Source organism: Penicillium arizonense, assembly GCF_001773325.1.
Source record: "Penicillium arizonense strain CBS 141311 chromosome Unknown PENARI_contig005, whole genome shotgun sequence".
NCBI classification, from domain to species: Eukaryota; Fungi; Ascomycota; class Eurotiomycetes; order Eurotiales; family Aspergillaceae; genus Penicillium; species Penicillium arizonense.
Window position 1 is genome coordinate 397,214 of NW_019173282.1, and position 19,581 is coordinate 416,794.

The 19,581-nt window shown below is 49.7% G+C and overlaps 10 protein-coding genes across 10 annotated transcripts; 3 read left to right on the top strand and 7 right to left on the bottom strand.

The window, feature by feature from the left end:
* Positions 1-471: 471 nt before the first annotated feature.
* On the top strand, positions 472-910 carry PENARI_c005G10206 (dolichol-phosphate mannosyltransferase subunit 3; the record flags this gene model as incomplete). Its single annotated transcript, XM_022629992.1, has 3 exons — positions 472-519; positions 585-653; positions 749-910. The coding sequence occupies 3 exons, from the start codon at positions 472-474 to the stop codon at positions 908-910; spliced, it is 279 nt and encodes a 92-aa protein (XP_022490129.1).
* Positions 911-1,487: 577 nt separating this feature from the next.
* On the bottom strand, positions 1,488-2,483 carry PENARI_c005G08172 (xanthine phosphoribosyltransferase; the record flags this gene model as incomplete). Its single annotated transcript, XM_022629888.1, has 5 exons — positions 1,488-1,536; positions 1,592-1,704; positions 1,782-2,094; positions 2,209-2,315; positions 2,451-2,483. The coding sequence occupies 5 exons, from the start codon at positions 2,481-2,483 to the stop codon at positions 1,488-1,490; spliced, it is 615 nt and encodes a 204-aa protein (XP_022490277.1).
* A 261-nt stretch (positions 2,484-2,744) lies between these two features.
* Positions 2,745-4,127, bottom strand: PENARI_c005G02758 (thermophilic desulfurizing enzyme family protein; the record flags this gene model as incomplete). The annotated part of the gene is made up of 3 exons (XM_022629639.1): positions 2,745-3,258; positions 3,312-3,785; positions 3,838-4,127. The coding sequence occupies 3 exons, from the start codon at positions 4,125-4,127 to the stop codon at positions 2,745-2,747; spliced, it is 1,278 nt and encodes a 425-aa protein (XP_022490065.1).
* A 532-nt stretch (positions 4,128-4,659) lies between these two features.
* On the bottom strand, positions 4,660-5,504 carry PENARI_c005G09444 (uncharacterized protein; the record flags this gene model as incomplete). The annotated part of the gene is made up of 3 exons (XM_022629953.1): positions 4,660-5,072; positions 5,132-5,327; positions 5,382-5,504. 3 exons carry the CDS (start codon positions 5,502-5,504, stop codon positions 4,660-4,662), a joined length of 732 nt encoding a protein of 243 aa, XP_022490447.1.
* An 887-nt stretch (positions 5,505-6,391) lies between these two features.
* PENARI_c005G01648 (ESCRT-II subunit protein SNF8) lies at positions 6,392-7,239 on the bottom strand (the record flags this gene model as incomplete). The annotated part of the gene is made up of 2 exons (XM_022629590.1): positions 6,392-6,704; positions 6,767-7,239. 2 exons carry the CDS (start codon positions 7,237-7,239, stop codon positions 6,392-6,394), a joined length of 786 nt encoding a protein of 261 aa, XP_022490128.1.
* Positions 7,240-7,529: 290 nt separating this feature from the next.
* Positions 7,530-9,109, top strand: PENARI_c005G08891 (60S ribosomal protein uL30; the record flags this gene model as incomplete). The annotated part of the gene is made up of 3 exons (XM_022629920.1): positions 7,530-7,543; positions 8,161-8,272; positions 8,483-9,109. The coding sequence occupies 3 exons, from the start codon at positions 7,530-7,532 to the stop codon at positions 9,107-9,109; spliced, it is 753 nt and encodes a 250-aa protein (XP_022490404.1).
* Positions 9,110-9,713: 604 nt separating this feature from the next.
* Positions 9,714-10,933, bottom strand: PENARI_c005G04165 (TDA10 family protein; the record flags this gene model as incomplete). The annotated part of the gene is made up of 5 exons (XM_022629696.1): positions 9,714-9,868; positions 9,935-10,050; positions 10,100-10,123; positions 10,184-10,686; positions 10,784-10,933. 5 exons carry the CDS (start codon positions 10,931-10,933, stop codon positions 9,714-9,716), a joined length of 948 nt encoding a protein of 315 aa, XP_022490393.1.
* Positions 10,934-11,711: 778 nt separating this feature from the next.
* On the top strand, positions 11,712-14,577 carry mfp (putative peroxisomal multifunctional beta-oxidation protein (MFP); the record flags this gene model as incomplete). Its single annotated transcript, XM_022629530.1, has 4 exons — positions 11,712-11,867; positions 11,917-12,144; positions 12,202-12,400; positions 12,455-14,577. The coding sequence occupies 4 exons, from the start codon at positions 11,712-11,714 to the stop codon at positions 14,575-14,577; spliced, it is 2,706 nt and encodes a 901-aa protein (XP_022490340.1).
* A 1,455-nt stretch (positions 14,578-16,032) lies between these two features.
* Positions 16,033-17,181, bottom strand: PENARI_c005G03429 (uncharacterized protein; the record flags this gene model as incomplete). Its single annotated transcript, XM_022629673.1, has 5 exons — positions 16,033-16,229; positions 16,302-16,404; positions 16,493-16,729; positions 16,881-17,042; positions 17,101-17,181. 5 exons carry the CDS (start codon positions 17,179-17,181, stop codon positions 16,033-16,035), a joined length of 780 nt encoding a protein of 259 aa, XP_022490174.1.
* Positions 17,182-17,466: 285 nt separating this feature from the next.
* PENARI_c005G12179 (ferric reductase family protein) lies at positions 17,467-19,271 on the bottom strand (the record flags this gene model as incomplete). Its single annotated transcript, XM_022630076.1, has 6 exons — positions 17,467-17,473; positions 17,527-18,534; positions 18,585-18,683; positions 18,734-18,985; positions 19,037-19,151; positions 19,205-19,271. 6 exons carry the CDS (start codon positions 19,269-19,271, stop codon positions 17,467-17,469), a joined length of 1,548 nt encoding a protein of 515 aa, XP_022490188.1.
* Positions 19,272-19,581: the final 310 nt, after the last annotated feature.

Below are 19,581 nucleotides of genomic sequence, written 5' to 3' on the forward strand. Positions count from 1 at the left end.
TTCCCCTTGGGGCTACGGATAGCAGTGATCCACTCGACGAAGGCAGGCAACAATGACCAGAAGTGGACGCACTTATGGTAGGAATATCACAAATGTTTAGCGTTTAGCTTGGTGGACGGGGGGTGCTGCCTCAGGGATTCAGGCATCCACCCCGTTTAGGTTAGGCGGAGAAGGTATACATGCACCTTTCTCGCTGTTTCTCTATATTAATGAGATATCAATGAAGACAAAAGAACTCGAATAGATTAAACTGCAATTCCAACTATCATGTAGTCATCAATTAGCCCTATAGCTGCCCAGCTCCGACTGTAGACCCAGTGACCTGATCCGGGTGCCAAGAAGCGCATCGCCCAAGCTGGCCTCTGCCGCATACAACATCCCCAAGTCCCTCATTTTGCCTAACCATTTCGTCTCTTCACACTTGACCAACCTTCTCTCCTTTGTGAATCCAACATCTCAAATCTACCCACCATGACGCGCGCTCTTCAAGCCCTCTCCGTCCTCCTCCTTGTCTCCTCCGTACGCTCCAAGTCCCCTCCCAGGGGAAATGCAGTACCATTTGCACCTTACTAACAATTGATCAGCTCTACCTCGTCCTTTACCTGGGCCTCGTCCCCCTGAACGAGACCGTCCAGACTGAGGTCATCCCAGTTGTATGTCGCCCGCTCCGTCAACCCCTCGAGCCCGCCGGAGTCGTGAAATACACATTGTCAATGAAGCCAAAGCTAACATCCATACCTCCAACCAGCTCCCCTTCTACGCCGTCATAGTTTTCGGATGCTACCTCCTCGGTCGTCTGGGCATTGCGATCTTCACGTTCAACGATGTCCCCGAGGCACACGCCGAGCTACAGAAGGAGATCGAGCAGGCCAAGATTGAGCTGCGCCAGGGCATGGTTGAGGTCGATTAAATGCGCAATTTCTGTGTCTGTGTGCACAGATTAGCTTGGTAGCCAGATAACCTAACCCACCCTCAAATAGGGTCTGGGGAGTTCTTTGGGAGTTCTGGCTGTGGATTGGTCCTTGGACGCGGAAGTTGTCTACGCGGCGTTTAAAAGGCGCGCCCCGAATCCGATATAATACGCTATGCTCCAGCTTTCGTTTCGCTATCAATGCAATGTTCTCTTGATACCCGTCTACGATTCAATTGGTTCGCGAGGAATGTGTTCCTAAACCCCAGGCGGGCCTCCAGGGCTGTCCTCTGAGTGATTACGACAAGTCTCTCGACGGCTATAAGAGTATGCTCGGGATGTTTGGAGTATGGAAGTGCAGTTTAATTAGGGAATGTTCTGGGGCAATCTGCCGATGTGCCAAAAAGAAAGGAACTTTTCTATAAATTCATCAAGGATATCGTAAAAAGTGCATGCTCAGGGTAATGCACCTGAACCTTGAGCATGGAAAGCAAAATCGACGACCAAAATGGCCGCCAATGCAGGCTTTTAGAGCGCCGCGCAAACCAGAATGCTATATGCAAATGCCCTCGTCTGTTTAGATAAGAGGGTTCTCCTTGGCCAGAGCATCGTGCTCATCAATGTCCCTGCAACCATGTTAGTCTCAATCAAGCAGAAAGGATCTGAGTCTGAGGAACATACTTAGCCTCCCAGGGGTAGCAGATCCAGACATCATCGGTGGTAACGGAAGCGTGGTAACGACCACTCTCCATCATATCAGCGGGCAGCACACCCTTCTTCTCCTTGTTCTTGTTCTATTCCAATTGTCAGCACCAATATCAACCCAACACTCTCTCGAGAGGAAGAGAGGGAGGAGGGGGGAAACACATACGTGCAGAACAAAGACGAAAAAGTTGGTCTTCTCGCCCTCACGACCAAGCTGCTTCTGAGCAATCTCCACATCCTTCTGGAGCTCGCGAACAGCGTACTCAAGGGTTGTACGGGTATCATCAACCTCGTCAACAATCAGAATGTTCTTGCCGATCAAGTTGGCCATCTCTAGAGAGCTCATGTCAAGCCATTGAGTGCGGGTGACCTTAGTACCAGGGACCTCCTCGGCATCGCCGCGGCCGAGATCCTCGTAGAGGGAGAGACCGATGGCCTGGATGGGGATGTTGGGGTCGCCGGTGCGCTTGAGGAAGGATCTGTTGGAGAGTGGGCGTTAGCATACTTGGACTTGTGGTCTGGCAGTCGCACGTGTGATATGGCGTGCATATTTGGATTTTCGCAGACTGCAGGTGTAGTGTAGAGTTGCATACCGGAGAATACGAGCAGGAACGTAACCACCACCGCCGATGGCGATCATAAGGTTGGGGTGGAAGTCCTTGAGAATTTGGTCCGCCGATGTCTGGCAGAGCTTGTGGACCTGAGGTGGTTTGTTAGTATTTTAACCTCAAAAAGCCTTGTAGGCTGTGATAGGACAGTCTGCGCTGTCGCAGGGAAAGTATATTCCCTGTCCTTGTGCGACAGAAGAAACAGTCCATTCCATGTGGGATCATACCTGGTTATAAGTAACGTAGAACTTTTGCGTCATGATGGCGGTTGAACAGGACAGGACTTGAGGTGTGTAGGAGAGAAAAGTATAGAGACGATCCTGGAGAAAAAAAGGCCTGTCAAATGTCAAGCGCCGTTCCCACAGAAAATGGAGGGGAAATTTTTCTCGGTATCGGCCCGCTCGTATCGCCGCCACTTTACTACTATATGCTCCGTACACTGCCAAGCTAAACGTTACATCTTCATTCTTTCGTTTACACATAATTCATTGCATTGCGTCCTTATACCTCATCTTTAATATCTAGGTATACCAACTGGGCTCCGGCACTTCATTCAACAGCGCATATCGCCCCACTTCCCGGTTCTTATAAGCCACCGGGTCATGAAGGGTATGGACCCTGATATCTCTCCAGAATCGATCCAAGCCGACCTTCGATGCGGTGGCTCGAGATCCAGTGACCTCAAAGACCCCAGAAGTAACCCGCAGTCCAACATCGGTGGTGACAATCTTGACACTGGCCACCCACTCGGCAACTTCCCCACGCTCGCGAGGTGTGAGAACAGCCTTATCAGATGAATAACGAGCATACAATCCCGAGATCTGATCACCGGCTCGATCTGCGAGGGCTTCTGCTGCACGTAGGTGTGCGAAGAAGTTGCCATATCGTTCCAGGATGTAGAACTCGTCTGTTGCCGATTCTTTGTTGTCACCCCCGAAGGGCCACGCGCGTGTTGCGGTTGTGGTATACTTCGAGGCGAATTCCAATGAGCCGAGAGCAATGCCGAGGTAGAAGTTGCTGAAGACGAGTTGAATGCTGGAAAGCAAGTCAGTATTGAGACGGCGGGTAGAGCATATAAGAATACTTACGTTGGCAGAAGTAAGGTCGCAAATGCAATCTTCAAGGTATCTTCACGCGGCTGCTTAGTCGATGCATCCCATCCTAATGCATCTGTCCACGGTGCCCGGACATTGTCGATCTTGACGCCCCCAGACTCGGTAAGGCGCAACCCGATATTGTGCCAGTTGTGCGCAAACTGGATGCCAGGTTGGTCGGTCTTGACCAGGGCAAATATATGATCCTGAGTGCCGTCCAGAACACCCTCAAGGACTGTCAGGTCAGACACAACACCACCAGTGTTGAAGAACTTGTTTCCGCTGAAAACAATGTGGTCTCCATCCGCCGTGATCTTCAAATCACTGTCGCGGGGGTTCACTGCACCACCAACAAAGTAGTTGTTTGTAATGATCAACTGATGAGTCCGATCGGCTTGTTCAGGTGTGCCGACCACATTTGCGGTGGTTGACCAGAGGAGGTGGTAACCAAGCAGCATGCCGATAGATCTAGTTCCTTGTTAGATTAACGTAGGACTATATTAAGACACAAAATTCTTACCCATCGGCCTTTGCAACCTCTCTAATAGCCTTATATCCAACACTCCAGGGCTGTTCGCCACCGCCATACTTCTTAGGACCGAGAAGTTTCAGTAGGCCGGAATATTTGAGCAAGGCAACTTCAGCGCGCGGCGACCTGTTCTCCTGGTCTCTCTGAGCAGCGTCCTGGGCCAGCACCTTGGCGACCTCCTGGGCTCTAGCCACCCACGCATCTTCGGTGCTTGGAAGCTCGGACCATTTGGTCTGATACTGCGCATAGACAGCAGGGTTTGTCTCGGGGATTGGGGCCATAGTTGGAGTTGGAATTTAGAATATCAAAATCGATTGGTTTCTTCCATCTATAGGGAAAGCAAACAATATATCTATGCTCATCTCTCGGGCGAGTAATTCGAGTAATTCATTACATGCTACTCCAGGATTATCACGCAATGAACACGAACGCCCAAAAATTAGATCTGAGCGCTTTTCGTCAACCTGAGAGCATATGTCGTTATCATTTCTCTAAGATCAGCCAGTGGATTATAATAGCTTATTCCTTAGGACGGAATTGTGATAGTCTATGCATTAACTTAACCTTAAAATCGTCAGATCCGCACTTTGTCTCACTCTCCCTGGTCTCGCATCATTTTATGCATTCTCTACTTCTACAGTAAGTTGGAACACTCCGTCATATTGGTTTATATGATGCAAGTAATCGGCTCTAGATACTTTATACATTAATACTGTCAACGCATTTTATACGATTTAGCATTGGACATATGCGTGTGTATCCATGCATTAACCGTAGTATAGCTCACCCTCAGTATAAGTTCTAACTCCCAATTCAGTTTGCTTTCTTCTTCTTTCCAAAAAGCCGTGAAGTATCGCCAAGGGGTAGCTCAAGTAGAGACTCCTTCAACAGCAAATGGAAAACAATATACCAGCCCACCAATCCTGCCAGGAAACAAAACACACCTCCAGACTTTTTCAGAGCAGTCGCAGAAGCCGATTTGCCATCAGCTAAAGCAAAGTAACTCGCCGCAACAGTAAGAAAACCAAGATCAACAAACAAAAAGACCAGGATATACGCAAGGTTGCTCGGAAGCGACGCTATCAAGAACGTGAAAACGAAGACCGTCCACAATATCATAAAGAACCCGACCGCATTGTTATATTCCGCTGTACTGTCGCCGCCATAGGCTTGGGCGACACCAAACGCAGGCGTCAAGATCGCACCATAGCCAGCGTAGAACAAGCCTGAAACATCAATCAATGGCTGCTTATTTTGACGAGGGTAGAGACATAGGTTCACTCACCAAAAGCACTGAATACAGTATAAGCAAATCCGTTACCAATGGACAATTCCCATTGAGCAGTAACCACCAAACCGAATGCCGCAATAAAGAAAAAATTAGCAATAAAGACATTCGCAGTGGTGACGCCTCTCCACTCCATCAGACTCAGCGACAGAGTTGTAAGAGTAGTTCCGAATGCACCAAGGGCAAGGGCAGACTATAATAAAGAGTCAGAATCTAATATCACACTGGAGACAAGTACTAGACTTACACCTGCGCCGAGGGTTTTCGGAGTCTCGACTTTCAAAGTGCCGACATTTTGCTGTTCGATATCAATCGAGTTGTCGGTTTTCTTTTCCCCGTTGAGGGAGACTTGTGTGGCTGAAGAGGCCATTGTTGCTCGATGGTGGTATAACAATGCAGAAGTCAATTGAGGAATAGGAAGCAGTGGAGCTAAGCATGGCGGAGGAGGATTGATCTAAGAGCTTTATCTAAATGAAAATCTTCTCCTTTTTACCGTCATACAGATTCTGTATCACATAATTTCCAATGATGATGGCGAGTAGCCCTATGTCGGGACTGCGATCGTCTGGATCGAGTGCTGATCGGGCTCAGGACGGTTTCTTGGGGAGCATGAATTTGAGTCGATCTCGAAGTTTATTTTAGAGACGAACTTAAAAGGGTTCACATCTATCGGCCGAGCGGAGTTTATATCACACAATCATGCCGCGGATGATGTGCTTATTCCGACTTCTGACATGATATGCCTGATATGTTCCAAGTGTATTCACCACCACTGAAGATTTCGGACTATGATCCAATAGCACAAGTAGTATTCCAAATATTGGTAGTTCTTTGTGGTAATGCAAGTCGATAGGCAATTAATTCCACATTGGTCATAACCCCGGCGTCGTCTTATTTTTGATTCCTCTTGACCGCAAGTCGTAGTGCCATTGGCAATGACTCGATGCCGGGCACCCTGCCATCCTAAATATCCGAGCACCTCAGCGCAAATTCGACCGTCTATGTAGATCCGATGGATATTTCTAAATTCTATGCAGGATTCAAGCTCGCAGTTTCGTGAACCGCTGTAATCTGATGAAACGGGCTTGGCCTGCATAGGCCGCCGACAATGATCTGATTGTCTTTCGCATGGGCAAGATACTGCAACGCTGCAAGATCTCTACTTGTAGGTCTTGAGGTGCGTCCAAGGAACGTATAGCCCCCTGGTAGGTCTGGTTGTGGCTGGGAAAGTTGTCGTACGACAAAGCGTAAAATATTTCACCCGCTATCATCGAGCAGATTCTGAGGTGACCAATACTCCTTTTCACGGCCCTGGGCATCCACCCAGACTAAACCGTCAGCAAGCAGGTCATCGATTACTGTTTGCGCTCGAGCCTTTTCCCACTTGAGGTTTAATCGCAGCATAGAGACACTGACATATCCTAGAACCTGGATAGCTTCTAGGACAGTTGCTTGGTCAGTGTTGAGCTCTTTTGGGACGGATCGAATATATTGCTTGCTGCCCACGTTGACAATGGAAAACCCAGAGCCTAGAGGCTCAAGGGACCGGACTGCACGTAAGATATCGTCACTGTCAAAACACACGCTTGGGTTAGCCAGTAGCATATATAATTCCTCACATGGAGCTCGTACTCTGAAACCTCGAGCCCGCTCCCGATCGCCTTGCCCTTCCCCACTCGTTTGCGGCACTCTTCAACACCAATCAGCCCGCCATTTTCACTCCTTGTTTCTCTACACAGCTCCACAACTCGGACGGCAACCTCAAAGTAGAAATCATTCATATCCCCTCCCAGTATCTGGGTCCAGAAGCTACCTCCCTCGCCCAGCCCACGGCGACCATTCTTGCCTTTGATGTTGCTTGCGGCGAGAGGATCAACTCCGATGGTATTGCACATGCGTGCGAATTCCGCTCGGAAGGTTGGATCGGATTTGATAGTGGAGCTATGTTCCAGGGCAAAGGTATGGAGCAGCGACTGGAAGACCGAGAGCTGGGTCTGAAGGGAGGCTGTATGGGTAGAGCGTAGGTTTGCGCCATGAGTAGCATAAGATTGGGTTGCTTGAGTGCGATTTGCAAAGGCCCCGAGGCCGACTCCGCGACGCGACATGATGTAGGTTCTGTTGACAGATCTTGATCCTAGACGTTGGCCCTGGGGTTACCCCAATTCAGGCACCATCAGGCATCAACTAGGCGTCATCTTGGAAGCCCTTATCTGGGTAGCGATAAGGGCTTAGTCCACATTGGGTTAGATGAAACAAGTTTGTGGTTCTAACCATATGTGGCTAGTGGAGACTCCACCCGCACAAGCGAATTCCCTTTTCCTTCTTGTCTGCGAACTTTTTCTTCTCCTTTGACAACCTTCGACAACCACCGGATTCTCGACCTCGGACCTTCAAAATGGCCCCTACTACGTATGATTCCCTCTGACTTTCTGTGACTGCTTCGATCTCCTCGAGATTGAAAGGTTTCAGCTATAGTCGCACTTCTCGCTGGAGATGCTACAGCCATCGTCGACCTCGACGATTGCTGCCAGGCACCAGCTCGATCCTTCCTGCCCTCTCTCTCCACTCCAGTGACTCGCATACATTTGTCTTTCGCAGAACACAACATGGATGGAGAACGAGGGTGATGGAGTCTTGAGGTTGAAAGCGCTTTGCGCCTTCTCCTCCAAAAATATTGTTGTGAGCTATCGTCTCAGTTGTTCTGATGCGGTAACAGCATCCTGCTTCTGATTCGAAGAGCGTCAACACTTTTTCCTGACATTGTTCGGGGTTTTGTCGGATGAAGGCATCATTTGCAGAATGTGGGTGGTTGGCTACAAGAACACTGCGCTGAAAATGTGCAACTAGTATTTGGCCGCTATCAACCAGCCACACTGCAATGGCCCTCACTGATCAAAGACATTTCGTCGAGTTTTTTTTTTTTGCCTTCAGTTGAGAATGTGGCGCTATATGCTGCAATTCTTTCACTCGGCGAATTGTCTCGGTTTTGTTCCTTTGAACAGACTGTTCTAACATGTGTAATACAGCTCCGTCCCCACCCAGAACCAGGTCCTCGTTCCCGAGACCCTTCTGAAGAAGCGCAAGTCCCAGGAGGCTGCCCGCGCTGAGCGCCGTGCTGAGGCCGAGAAGGTCAAGAAGGTTTGTTTATCCTCCCCTGTTACTCCATACCCCTTCTCTCCCCTTGTTCATTATGATGCATAAATACCATTCACACGACTAGACCAAACTACCAATAGGTCGATGCTGTCGTCTGTTAACCATCTTTCGGGTCTGACACTTTGTTCATGCCACTTGGAAATTTTCACACCCAAGATTTTGAAAACTCAAAACTAACTGAGATTTTCATAGGCCAACAAGGAGAAGCGTGGTGTTATCTTCAAGCGCGCCGAGTCCTACGTCCAGGAGTACCGCAACGCTGAGCGCGAGAAGATCCGCCTCAACCGTGTTGCCCGCCAGGAGGGTAACTTCTACGTTGAGGATGAGCCCAAGCTGGTCTTCGTTGTCCGTATCAAGGGTATCAACAAGATCGCTCCCAAGCCCCGCAAGATCCTCCAGCTGCTCCGTCTGCTCCAGATCAACAGCGGTACCTTCATCCGTCTCACCAAGGCTACCCAGGAGATGTTGACCATCGTCAACCCCTACATTGCCTACGGTTACCCCAACCTGAAGTCCGTCCGTGAGCTCCTCTACAAGCGTGGTTACGGAAAGGTCGACAAGCAGCGCACTCCCCTCACCGACAACCAGATCATCGAGGAGCACCTCGGCAAGTACGGCATTGTCTGTATGGAGGATCTGATCCACGAGATCTACACCGTTGGCCCCAACTTCAAGCAAGCTAACAACTTCCTCTGGCCCTTCAAGCTGTCCAACCCCAACGGTGGCTTCCGCGCCCGCAAGTTCAAGCACTACATCGAGGGTGGTGACACCGGTAACCGTGAGGACAACATCAACGCTCTCATCCGCCAGATGAACTAGATTGAGTTTCCTCATGAGGGGTTTTGGTATGGGCACTCTCTTGACTGCACCGCCACAAAAACTTTCACAAAATTTTACGACTTTACTGTCTTGGGTTGTTTTTTGCACGGGCTGTTTAATATCCTCTGGTCAATTTTAGCGATACGATGGTCTGGTTTTCCGATCAATTTAATGCTTCAAGCAACCCAATTGCATGGTCAACGACCTTCCAACAATAGTTTGTAATATTGTAGTAGATATGCTGCAGCCAGCATAGGCACATTTTTCATTAGTGTCACCTGGGCATTCTCTGATCCGTCCTTTTGTCTTTCTAAGGCCAGAATTTGTCCCGAGGTCCGAGTTCCACCTAACGCTGGTACGGTTATACATGTACAAGTTGGTCGCTTCCATGGCTGCGCATTCAAGACCAAGATGTGTGCTTTTGTTTTGATATATATGCTGAGTAAATACAGCTATTGACTCCCACTGAATGCTCCAGGTGCTCAAAAAAATATTATAGAAATTTTGATATATATTTTCAGCTGTACGGAGTATATGTACACAACTTCGTTCCTATATACGCAATGTTCAACTTAAGATATTTTGTCTTCTAAATCAGTCCGGATCAAATCTTGATAACCTCTTGCACTCTCCTGTTCCGATTGACCACGAGACGAAGCTGTCTACCCTGCCAATCAGAGCCCGACGTAGAAATATGCGAAGCAGGCTTGAACGCGCCTTCACGGAGGGTCTCGGTGAAGAGTTCATAGGATGGATAATCTATGCGTGTTAATATAATTCCATGTACTTGCCAATGCTCAATCGGCTCCAAGAGTTTATACATACAGCCGTCCACAAAGTGGTTGACTTGTTCCACAGTCATTCCAGTACCTTTGGTAGCACGAAGAGTGCGCTCCTGTTCCTGGCGCCACTCGTAAACGAAGCGGGGGTCTTCGGCGTCACTGGAGAATGTCAGTATTCGAGAATCAAAACTAAGCAGATGGCACATACATATGAATCAATGCATCCAACTTGCTGTTGATGAAACATGTTAGCAATTTTTCAATCGCGCAACCTCTAATTGAGAAAACCCACTCTGTCAAGATATCATATTTCTTCAAGGCATCATTGACAGCTTTTACATCTTCAAGCTTGACATGACCCAACCTCCCATTATAATCACCAGACTCCTTTTGACGCACAGCCGCCTCCCATTTCGTGCGAAGGGTTTGGTCATCCCACCCCCGGAATCCGACACACCAACCCTCGAAGATCACGACCTTTACTTTATCCTGACCTTCTTCATTGACCACTTTCCATTGTACCTTGGGCACACGATCACCCTGGCCTTCGAAAGCAGACTTATCGTACTGCGGGATAGCAGTAGGCTGCTCAGCAGCCAGTGAAGCAAAGACCTCCTCACCCAACGCAAGGTCGTGAGTAGAGGGCTGACCGCGATGCTGCAAAAGCGGGTTGGTAGGATGTGCCTGGGCCAGAGCAACCTGATCGGCGTGCGTGAGGTAGATATCGTCCAACGACAACGTCACGACGGAGAGAGAATACGGCGCTGAACGGAGAGTGTCGTTGAGAGCGGACACCTGCAGATGAGGTTAGAACCGACTAGGTAGAGCTTTTTTTTGGCCGAGGGACCTAAACAGAAATCCCGAGGCGTAAAAACCGACCGGACCGACTTACCAACACAGTCTTGCCGGCACCCTGCACGCCATTGAGACCTATGAAGAATGGCGGGGTAGACTTGCCGCGGTGTCGCTCGGTGTGGACGCGCAGGCGTTCGAGGAGGAAGGGGATGCAGTACTGCGACTTGTCGTCTATGATTTCAGGCATTTTGGAATGGTTTAACTACCGACTGGCTTTCATGGCTGGTCTTTGTATCGGCTACGGTATGCGGGAACTCTCCCCCGATCGGCCGAGTGAGGAATCTGGGGTGCGCGGGGTACAGTTTAGCCGCTACTTTTATCCATTGAATATATAAATATATATAAGAGTGAGTATATAAAGTATATAAGGCTGGAGCTGTAGATATACTTGACTTATACACTTAGCTTGTACATCATTGTCAGACCTATGAGGGCACATGGCAATGACGTCGGTCGTCACATGCCTGCTTCTCTATAGTACCCGGACCCGTGAAACAGTTTGACCTCCAGTATACAAGTAGTAATTCTGTGAGTTAAGTTATAGTACAGAGTAGAGTAAAATAGATTTTACATCCACACTCTGTAGATCCCCCTATTTCGGTGGAAAGTGAATGCTTAGTCAAAGTATTGTCCTGTACTTACTACCTAGGTAAGTATACGGACGCAAGTACTCCAGGCTGTTTACTCTATTGCAGTCTAATGTTACTCCGTAGTTACATCATAAATCACTAGATAACTCTGCATCTGTATATTTGTATATCACAATTGTATTGCATAACCTCTGTACGTCGGCATGTGAATGTGGTAATCTGCCATGTAACAATACGCCTCTCGTTACGGTATGGGCCGAGGTCCAAACCAGCCGAGCTTGCTCAAGTGCGCTTTTAACCTCCTCCTCTTCTCCAGCTTTTCCCCTTCTTTTCTTGGTTCTATATTCTCCAACATATTCGGACAACACACACATCATGTCCGAGCTACGATTTGATAACCAAACGGTGGTCGTCACCGGTGCCGGTGGTGGTCTGGGGAAGGCATATGCTCTCTTCTTCGCCTCAAGGGGTGCAAATGTCGTCGTCAACGACCTCGGCGGCTCTCACAAGGGTGAGGGCAAGTCAGGCAAGGTATGTCTAGCTCCCTCCAGCTGCACCGACAGGGACTGACGGTACATAGGCCGCAGATGATGTCGTCGAAGAGATCCGGGCCGCCGGCGGCAAGGCGGTCGCCAACTACGACAGTGTCGAGAACGGCGAAGCCATCATCGAGACCGCTATTAAGAACTTCGGCCGTATCGATATCCTCCTCAACAATGCTGGTATCCTGCGCGACATTAGCTTCAAGAACATGAAGGATGCCGACTGGGATCTGATCAACCGAGTTCACACCTACGGTGCATACAAGGTGAGAATCCGTGGATATAAAATACTGCTCATGTGACCGAAACTGATGCTCTATTAGTGCGCAAGAGCCGCATGGCCTCACTTCCGGAAGCAGAAGTTCGGCCGTGTCATCAACACTGCCTCGGCTGCTGGTCTCTTTGGTAGTTTCGGCCAGGCCAACTACTCCGCTGCCAAGCTCGGACAGGTTGGTTTCACTGAGACCCTGGCTAAGGAGGGTGCCAAGTACAACATTATTGCCAACGTTATTGCTCCCATCGGTAAGTTGATTGTCTAAGCTCTAACTAAAAACTGGAAAGCTAACTTTGAACTAGCTGCCAGCCGTATGACCGCGACTGTCATGCCCCCCGATGTCCTCGAGAACCTTAAGCCCGACTGGGTTGTCCCTCTAGTGGCTGCCCTAGTACACTCATCTAACACCACCGAGACCGGTGGTATCTACGAAGTCGGTGGTGGACACGTTGCCAAGCTCCGCTGGGAGCGAGCAAAGGGTGCTCTGCTCAAGACCGATGACTCCCTGACCCCTGGTGCCATCGCACGCAAGTGGAACGATGTCAATGATTTCTCTAAGCCCGAATACCCCACTGGCCCTGCCGACTTCATGAGCTTCCTGGAGGAGGGCCTGAAGATGCCCAGCGCTCCTGCTGGCGAGGAGCCCGACTTCAAGGGCCGTGTTGCCCTGGTCACTGGTGGTGGTGCGGGTCTCGGCCGCGCATACTGCTTGCAGTTCGCCAAGCTCGGTGCCTCCGTCGTTGTCAACGATCTCGTCGACCCCGAGCCTGTCGTCCAGGAGATCAAGGCTCTTGGCGGTAAGGCCGTTGGCAACAAGGCCAACTGCGAAGATGGTGACGCTGTTGTCAAGAGTGCCATCGATGCCTTTGGTCGCATTGATATCCTGGTTAACAACGCCGGTATCCTGCGCGACAAGGCTTTCACCAACATGGACGACAACTTGTGGAACTCTGTTATCAATGTCCACCTTCGTGGTACCTACAAGGTGACCAAGGCCGCCTGGCCCTACTTCCTCAAGCAGAAGTACGGTCGTGTGGTCAACACTGCTAGCACCAGCGGTATCTACGGCAACTTCGGCCAAGCCAACTACGCTGCGGCCAAGCTTGGTATCCTCGGTCTCTCCCGCACTCTCGCTATGGAGGGTGCTAAGTACAACATCAAGGTCAACACCATTGCTCCTAACGCTGGTACTAACATGACCCGTACTATCATGCCCGAGGAAATGGTGCAGGCCTTCAAGCCTGACTACGTTGCTCCACTTGTTGTCCTGCTGTGCTCTGACATGGCTCCTGAGCCCTCGACCAAGGGTCTGTTTGAGTGCGGTAGCGGTTGGTTCGGCCGCACCCGCTGGCAGCGCTCCGGCGGTCACGGATTCCCCGTGGACGTCAAGCTGACCCCCGAGGAGGTTCTTCGCAACTGGAAGCAGATCACCAACTTTGAGGATGGCCGCGCTGACCACCCCGAGGATGGCCAGGCTGGCACCGAGAAGATCATGGCTAACATGTCCAACCGTGTGCACGGTGATGCATCCGGCGAGAGCGACATCCTCAAGAACATTGAGAAGGCCAAGGCTCTGTCCACCGAGGGTACTGCCTTCGACTACGAGGACCGCGATGTGATCCTCTACAACCTCAGCTTGGGTGCCAAGCGCACTGACTTACCCCTGGTTTACGAGAACAACGATCACTTCCAGGCTCTTCCCTCCTACGGTGTCGTTCCTTGGTTCAACACTGCTACTCCCTGGAACATGGACGACATTGTCAAGAACTTCTCCCCCATGATGCTGCTGCACGGCGAGCAGTACATGGAGGTCCGCAAGTTCCCCATCCCGACCACCGCCAAGACCTTGACCTACCCCAAGCTCATCGACGTTGTCGACAAGGGCAACGCTGCCATCGTTGTGGCTGGCTTCACCACCAAGGATGCTAAGACCGGCGAGGACCTGTTCTACAACGAGTCTACCGTCTTTGTCCGCGGCAGTGGTGGCTTCGGTGGCTCTCCCAAGCCCACCGCTCCCCGCGCCAAGGCTGCCACTGCTGCGTACAAGGCGCCTCAGCGCCAGCCCGATGCCGTGATTGAGGAGAAGACCTCCGAGGACCAGGCTGCTCTGTACCGCCTGAACGGCGACCGTAACCCCCTCCACATCGACCCCGAGTTTAGCAAGGTCGGCGGCTTCAAGACCCCCATCCTGCACGGTTTGTGCTCTCTCGGTGTGTCCGGCAAGCACGTCTTCTCCAAGTTCGGTGCCTACAAGAACCTCAAGGTTCGCTTCGCTGGTGTTGTTCTGCCCGGTCAAACCCTCAAGACTGAGATGTGGAAGGAGGGCAACACCGTCCTCTTCCAGACCACCGTCGTTGAGACCGGCAAGCCCGCCATCACCGGCGCTGGTGCCGAGCTCCTGGAGGGCGCCAAGGCTAAGCTGTAGAGTACAAAATCTTTGGTTGAAGCGATATCCCCTGTTGGCATGCGAGCCGGATCTTTTGGAACAGATTGCTGCTTCTTGTTTGTATATACTACCAGTGTTTCTTTCCCTTGTTTTATTTTCATAATGAGATCAATGAGATCTATCTGAATTGCAATTACTCCGGAATTAGAGACCTTACAAGATCAATTCTCACGTACCGACATCCCCAACTTTGGATTGGACTGTACTTCACCTGGTTCCGCACTTTCTTCTTCATCTGCCCAAATCACTAATAATAGTGACTATTTCGTGAAGGAATATTGAGAGTCCCACGAAAGTGTACCGACAAAGACCAACAAAGATCCGAGAAAGCTCCAAAACTGGGTGGCTGATATTGAGTTACATTGGTTTCTTGGCATCTATATTGTCCTAATTAGGTTTGGGGCACAAACTATACCTGAAATTGTCTCCAAGGAATCGAGGATATAAAGGAAAGAAGGTAGAAAATCCGATGGTATTATATTTGAGTGACACAGACAGTTCTGTCAGTATAACTACTACAAATATTCATTCTACAGCCAAATTCCCAGACAAAGATACCAATAAACAACATGTGTCTTGCCCTTGGGTTCCTTTATAAACCCAAAATGAAGCCAGCAAAGCCAGCTGCTGGTTCCAACACTAGGCCGCGTCCCCATCCACGTCCACACATCCAGCCCCGGTCCAACCGACTGGTCGACAGACCTATGCCTCGGAGCCCTCGTTTAGACGGTAAGTCTGGCATGTGCAGCTGTGAAGGTGAGTACCATAGCCCACAGACTTAGCTTGCAGCTGTTAACTTTCAAGGTCTCGGATGCAAGAACGCGTCAATGGCTTCGATACCACCGTGTCCCCCCAGAGGCCTCAAAGCATCCGGTGTGATGATATACCCAGGGAAAAGGAATGAACCAAAGCTTCAGAAAAAGAAACATTCAATTAGAAAAAAGAATACCGCTCACAGTAGAGAACACCTCACGAATCTCGCTCCAATATACAGAGCCATAGGGAAAGCAATGGATGTAGAGGATCAATTGGCTCCCGGTTAGGAAGTTGGGTATCCCGGATTTCCTAATTGGGCCAACGTAGTAATTGTGGATGTTTTGCGAACTTTTGGGAGGGAAGAGCCCAGCAGTCTTAAAGAAGGCGCGTCAAGATTAGATCAAGATGGATTGATTAGATCTTGAACTATTTGAGTTGTTTGCTACCCCGGATCTCCTAATTAGGCCGACGTGGCAATTTCGCGACGTTTTCCAATTATTGGGAGGGAGGAAATTCAGTTGCTGATGTAAAAACACGTCTTGATGGTTTGAAGACGCGTCGAGTAAACTTTAAATCATTTAAACTATTTGGCTTGTTTGTTCTCATCGGTCACATGTTTGTACATACACCCTACACTTCCAGGACTCCATGGATAGATGGCTCTTTTCTATTGGAACATCAGTAAGAGCCATCCCTAGCTTGCTCCATCATATGCTCAAGTTGAGCTACAGACTCCCGTGTCTCTTCCTGGCTAGGGAGATTGACCACCATAAGACACAGCACGTCTTTCTGCATAAGCTTCTTGATCATACGCACGCCAGTCTCTGCCTTCTGTGCATGTCCAGAAGAGCGACCTCGGCATTCCCACATGCTGCCTCTTCGAAGCGAGCATCTTGTTAATTCCCGGCACAGGAAAATGACCACCGGTAAGCAGTGATATCAGTGACCGCTGTTTGCTGGGTGATAGGGATCGTCCAGGAGTGACTTCAACGGGGCACGATTCTCAGCAGATGCAGATAGCGCGAGAGAAGAGCCAGGATGCTCGGTCTCCTGTTTTATTGTTAGCACCATCACCGTCATATACGAATGCACGACTCAGGTATATAACTTGCGCTGTTCTATTCATATAATCACTGACCAATTCCCCAGCAGCCTGGAACTTCTCATGAAGTCCATTTATACCGGATGTCGTTCCCATATCTCCCTCACTTCTGACTGCCTGTGCTGCCACCCGGTCTAAATCTGGATACACCAACGCCGCCGCATCAGACAACTCCTGCTCTTGGTGCGTCTTGCCACTGACCAGTCTGACAGAATCAAGACCTTGTTTAAACTTTGGCTTGGTTATAACGGAATTGCTGTACTCTACAACGGTCTGATTGAGTCAGCTTCTCCTTCGAAAAGAAGGCCTGTCCGATGGAGCTAGATAGCTTGCCCAGAAGACCCTGCTGTTGACCGGGGAGTTTATGTTTGAACACCACTATCATAGCATAGATTCTGCGTGGTATCAACAGCTGCTGATTGACCTGGTCGAGGAAAGTGTCCTTGTTCTCCCGGAGTCGCATTTGTAGTTCGCGAGTTGTGTCTGCAATAACCTGCACCACGATTCCGACTGCTATAGCCGCTGGAGTTGGGATGTTGCTTACAATCCCTGCAGCGACAAACACTACTTCGATCCACTTCGAGGCCTAAAGGAGTTGTTAGCTGCTGTAAGTGTGGACTTTGAGAACAGATAACGGAACGAACCTCATTTGCCTTGTCTAGATTCTCCAAAAATCGCAGAAAAAAGGTCTTGGCTAATGCCAAAGTCGGCAAGAACAGGTGCATATTCACGCACAAATCCGCGATTCTTCTTTCTCGGTCTTCGTTGAGGAATGATCACCCGACAAGGAAGACTTGTCTTTGAATGGGCTGGCCCCGTCATCGGTTCATGGAAATCTCGTCCAGACTGAATCCCTCCCGAACCATGCTACCCTGGCCCAAGTTACAACACTCACGCATGCCAGGGAATTAGTAGCGAATGGGGAGATACAGACTTCGTCAGCCAAAAGCCGGCCGGGTATTCTTATCATATCAATCCAGCCTACGTATCTGCACCCGAAGAACTCCCATTTACCACCTATAAAAGCCAGTCAGTAAATCATCTCAAGATCATGACCAATGAAATCTTACACAAAGGGCTCGGAGTGCAAATACAACTCCTCAACCTCACCACCAAACACACGGCCCTGCGCAACAGCTGCTGCGTTCCGGGTATCATGCAGCATTGACGCAGGGCCACAAACCAAAACCCCAACACGTTGTTTCTTCTGCACATGCGTCCCTTGAACATGAGCCATAGCTACAGTGCGTGCAACCGAGCCAGACAGATCGGGTCGTGCATAACGGTGGACGTTCAGACTGAAACTTCCTGTAGTCGTTACCTCGGTTGGAGGCACCTTGCCACCTGTGCCGTTGACATCGTCAGATTCCGAAGATGAAGAAAATCCAGAGTTGCGTTGAGCTGTGACGTGGACAGAAACCGAAGTTTCGAAACGGTTGTCCGAGTCTGTTGATAGCATCGTCGATTGCGAAATCCGAGACTCGATTTCTTCAATGTACCAGTCCGCCATGGTGTGGTCGCGAGTTGAGAATACGACTTGGAGATTTCGGCTGTGACTTCTGTCTTTCTCGTTGGCTGATGGTGCCATGCCCGTGAGACGGAGTGCTTCGTCTACCATGGCAAGGGAGAACCCGCCTCCCGAGCCGCCCGCGATGACTAGAATACTGTCGAATTGGGCCATGTGAGGTTCACTGACTCCGCCGTAGGGACCTTCTATAAGGATCTTCTTTGTGCAGCCTGGACTCTTTGCTGCCATCGATCTCAAGCGTCCCGTCACTCCGCCACGGGGCTTGATGTAGAAGACAAGTTCTGAGGGTTTGCCGGATTCATTGGGTGTGCGACATGCGGAAGAGATAGTGAATGGGTGGGCAGTGAGTAAGTGCAGATCTGAAGTCAGGAATCGCACGAATACATGTTGGCCAGGTGTCCATTTCATAGTTGATGGAACGGAGACTTTGACGAGACCACATGGCAAGAGCTCGAGACTGGCGTTGTGGAGACCGTGCTTCAAGTAGGTTCGGGCATGTCCTGCAATCAGGCTGGCCATATAAATCGCACCGGAAGCAATGAAGTAGTCCCTGTAACATGTCAATACAACTTGATCAAGGAATCGTTTAATTGATCATACCAGGAAGAAAGTCGGAAATCGCAGTGAATGAAGAAGAATACGACAAAGACCACAGCCACAAAGATATGGGTGGCCTTGAAGAATTCATAAAATCGATTCCTGGAACGTGTCAGACTCTTTTCTTTCCTCACGTATCAAATGTATCTCACCGAATGAAGGGCAGTGACATGAGGGTCAGATATGCCTGCGAGATAAGAGCAGCAACGCCTGTCCAGTAGGCCACGCTTGTCTTCCATTGCTTGACCATCTCCCCCTTTCCAATATCATAGATGATAAAAGGAAACGTGTGAACCAAGGCTAAAACGAACATCGTATAACTGGTCCAATGGTGGAAAACTTGGAGTTTCTCATGCGGAATACCAATCAAGGCTGAAATCATATTGGCTTTTGTGCTCAGGGCACTGATGTAAAGTCAGCGAATGAATTTTAAGCGGCTTCCAAATATAACCCACAGCACAAATGGCAACAGTCCAAGGGCCATCCAGCCTGCCCGAGTTGCAAGGGGTGGACTACCTCCATATGAGGCGTCTGTCGGCCAGTAGTAGGGTTTTGGGCCAAGTGTCATTGCTATGATCGTCAGTTAGCTTCCTCATGTATCCCATAACTCCATATAAACCTACCGAAGAAGAAAATAGCGCCCACCGCGCCCAAAACCACCACGCCCAATGCCGGCGACAAATACCGCATCGTGCGGGATCGCAATCCGCGATAAGAAAGGTATCGCGAGACTGAAGTGAACATACGCCATGGTCTTGTTCGCTTCACGCAATCCGGGGCAAATCTAACAAGTAGATTGGAAATCACAAACACACCAATCACAGCACACATGAAGTACACCGTGTTTAGCGCATAGACATGATCGGCTTGATACCTAAAGATCTTCAATGAGCACATGCATATAATTTCCGAGTGGTAAAGGGGCATACCAGTAACGCCAACTATAATTGCGATAGCGGCATTGAGCGTCTGTCAGCTTGCATTTGTCTGCACGAGATGA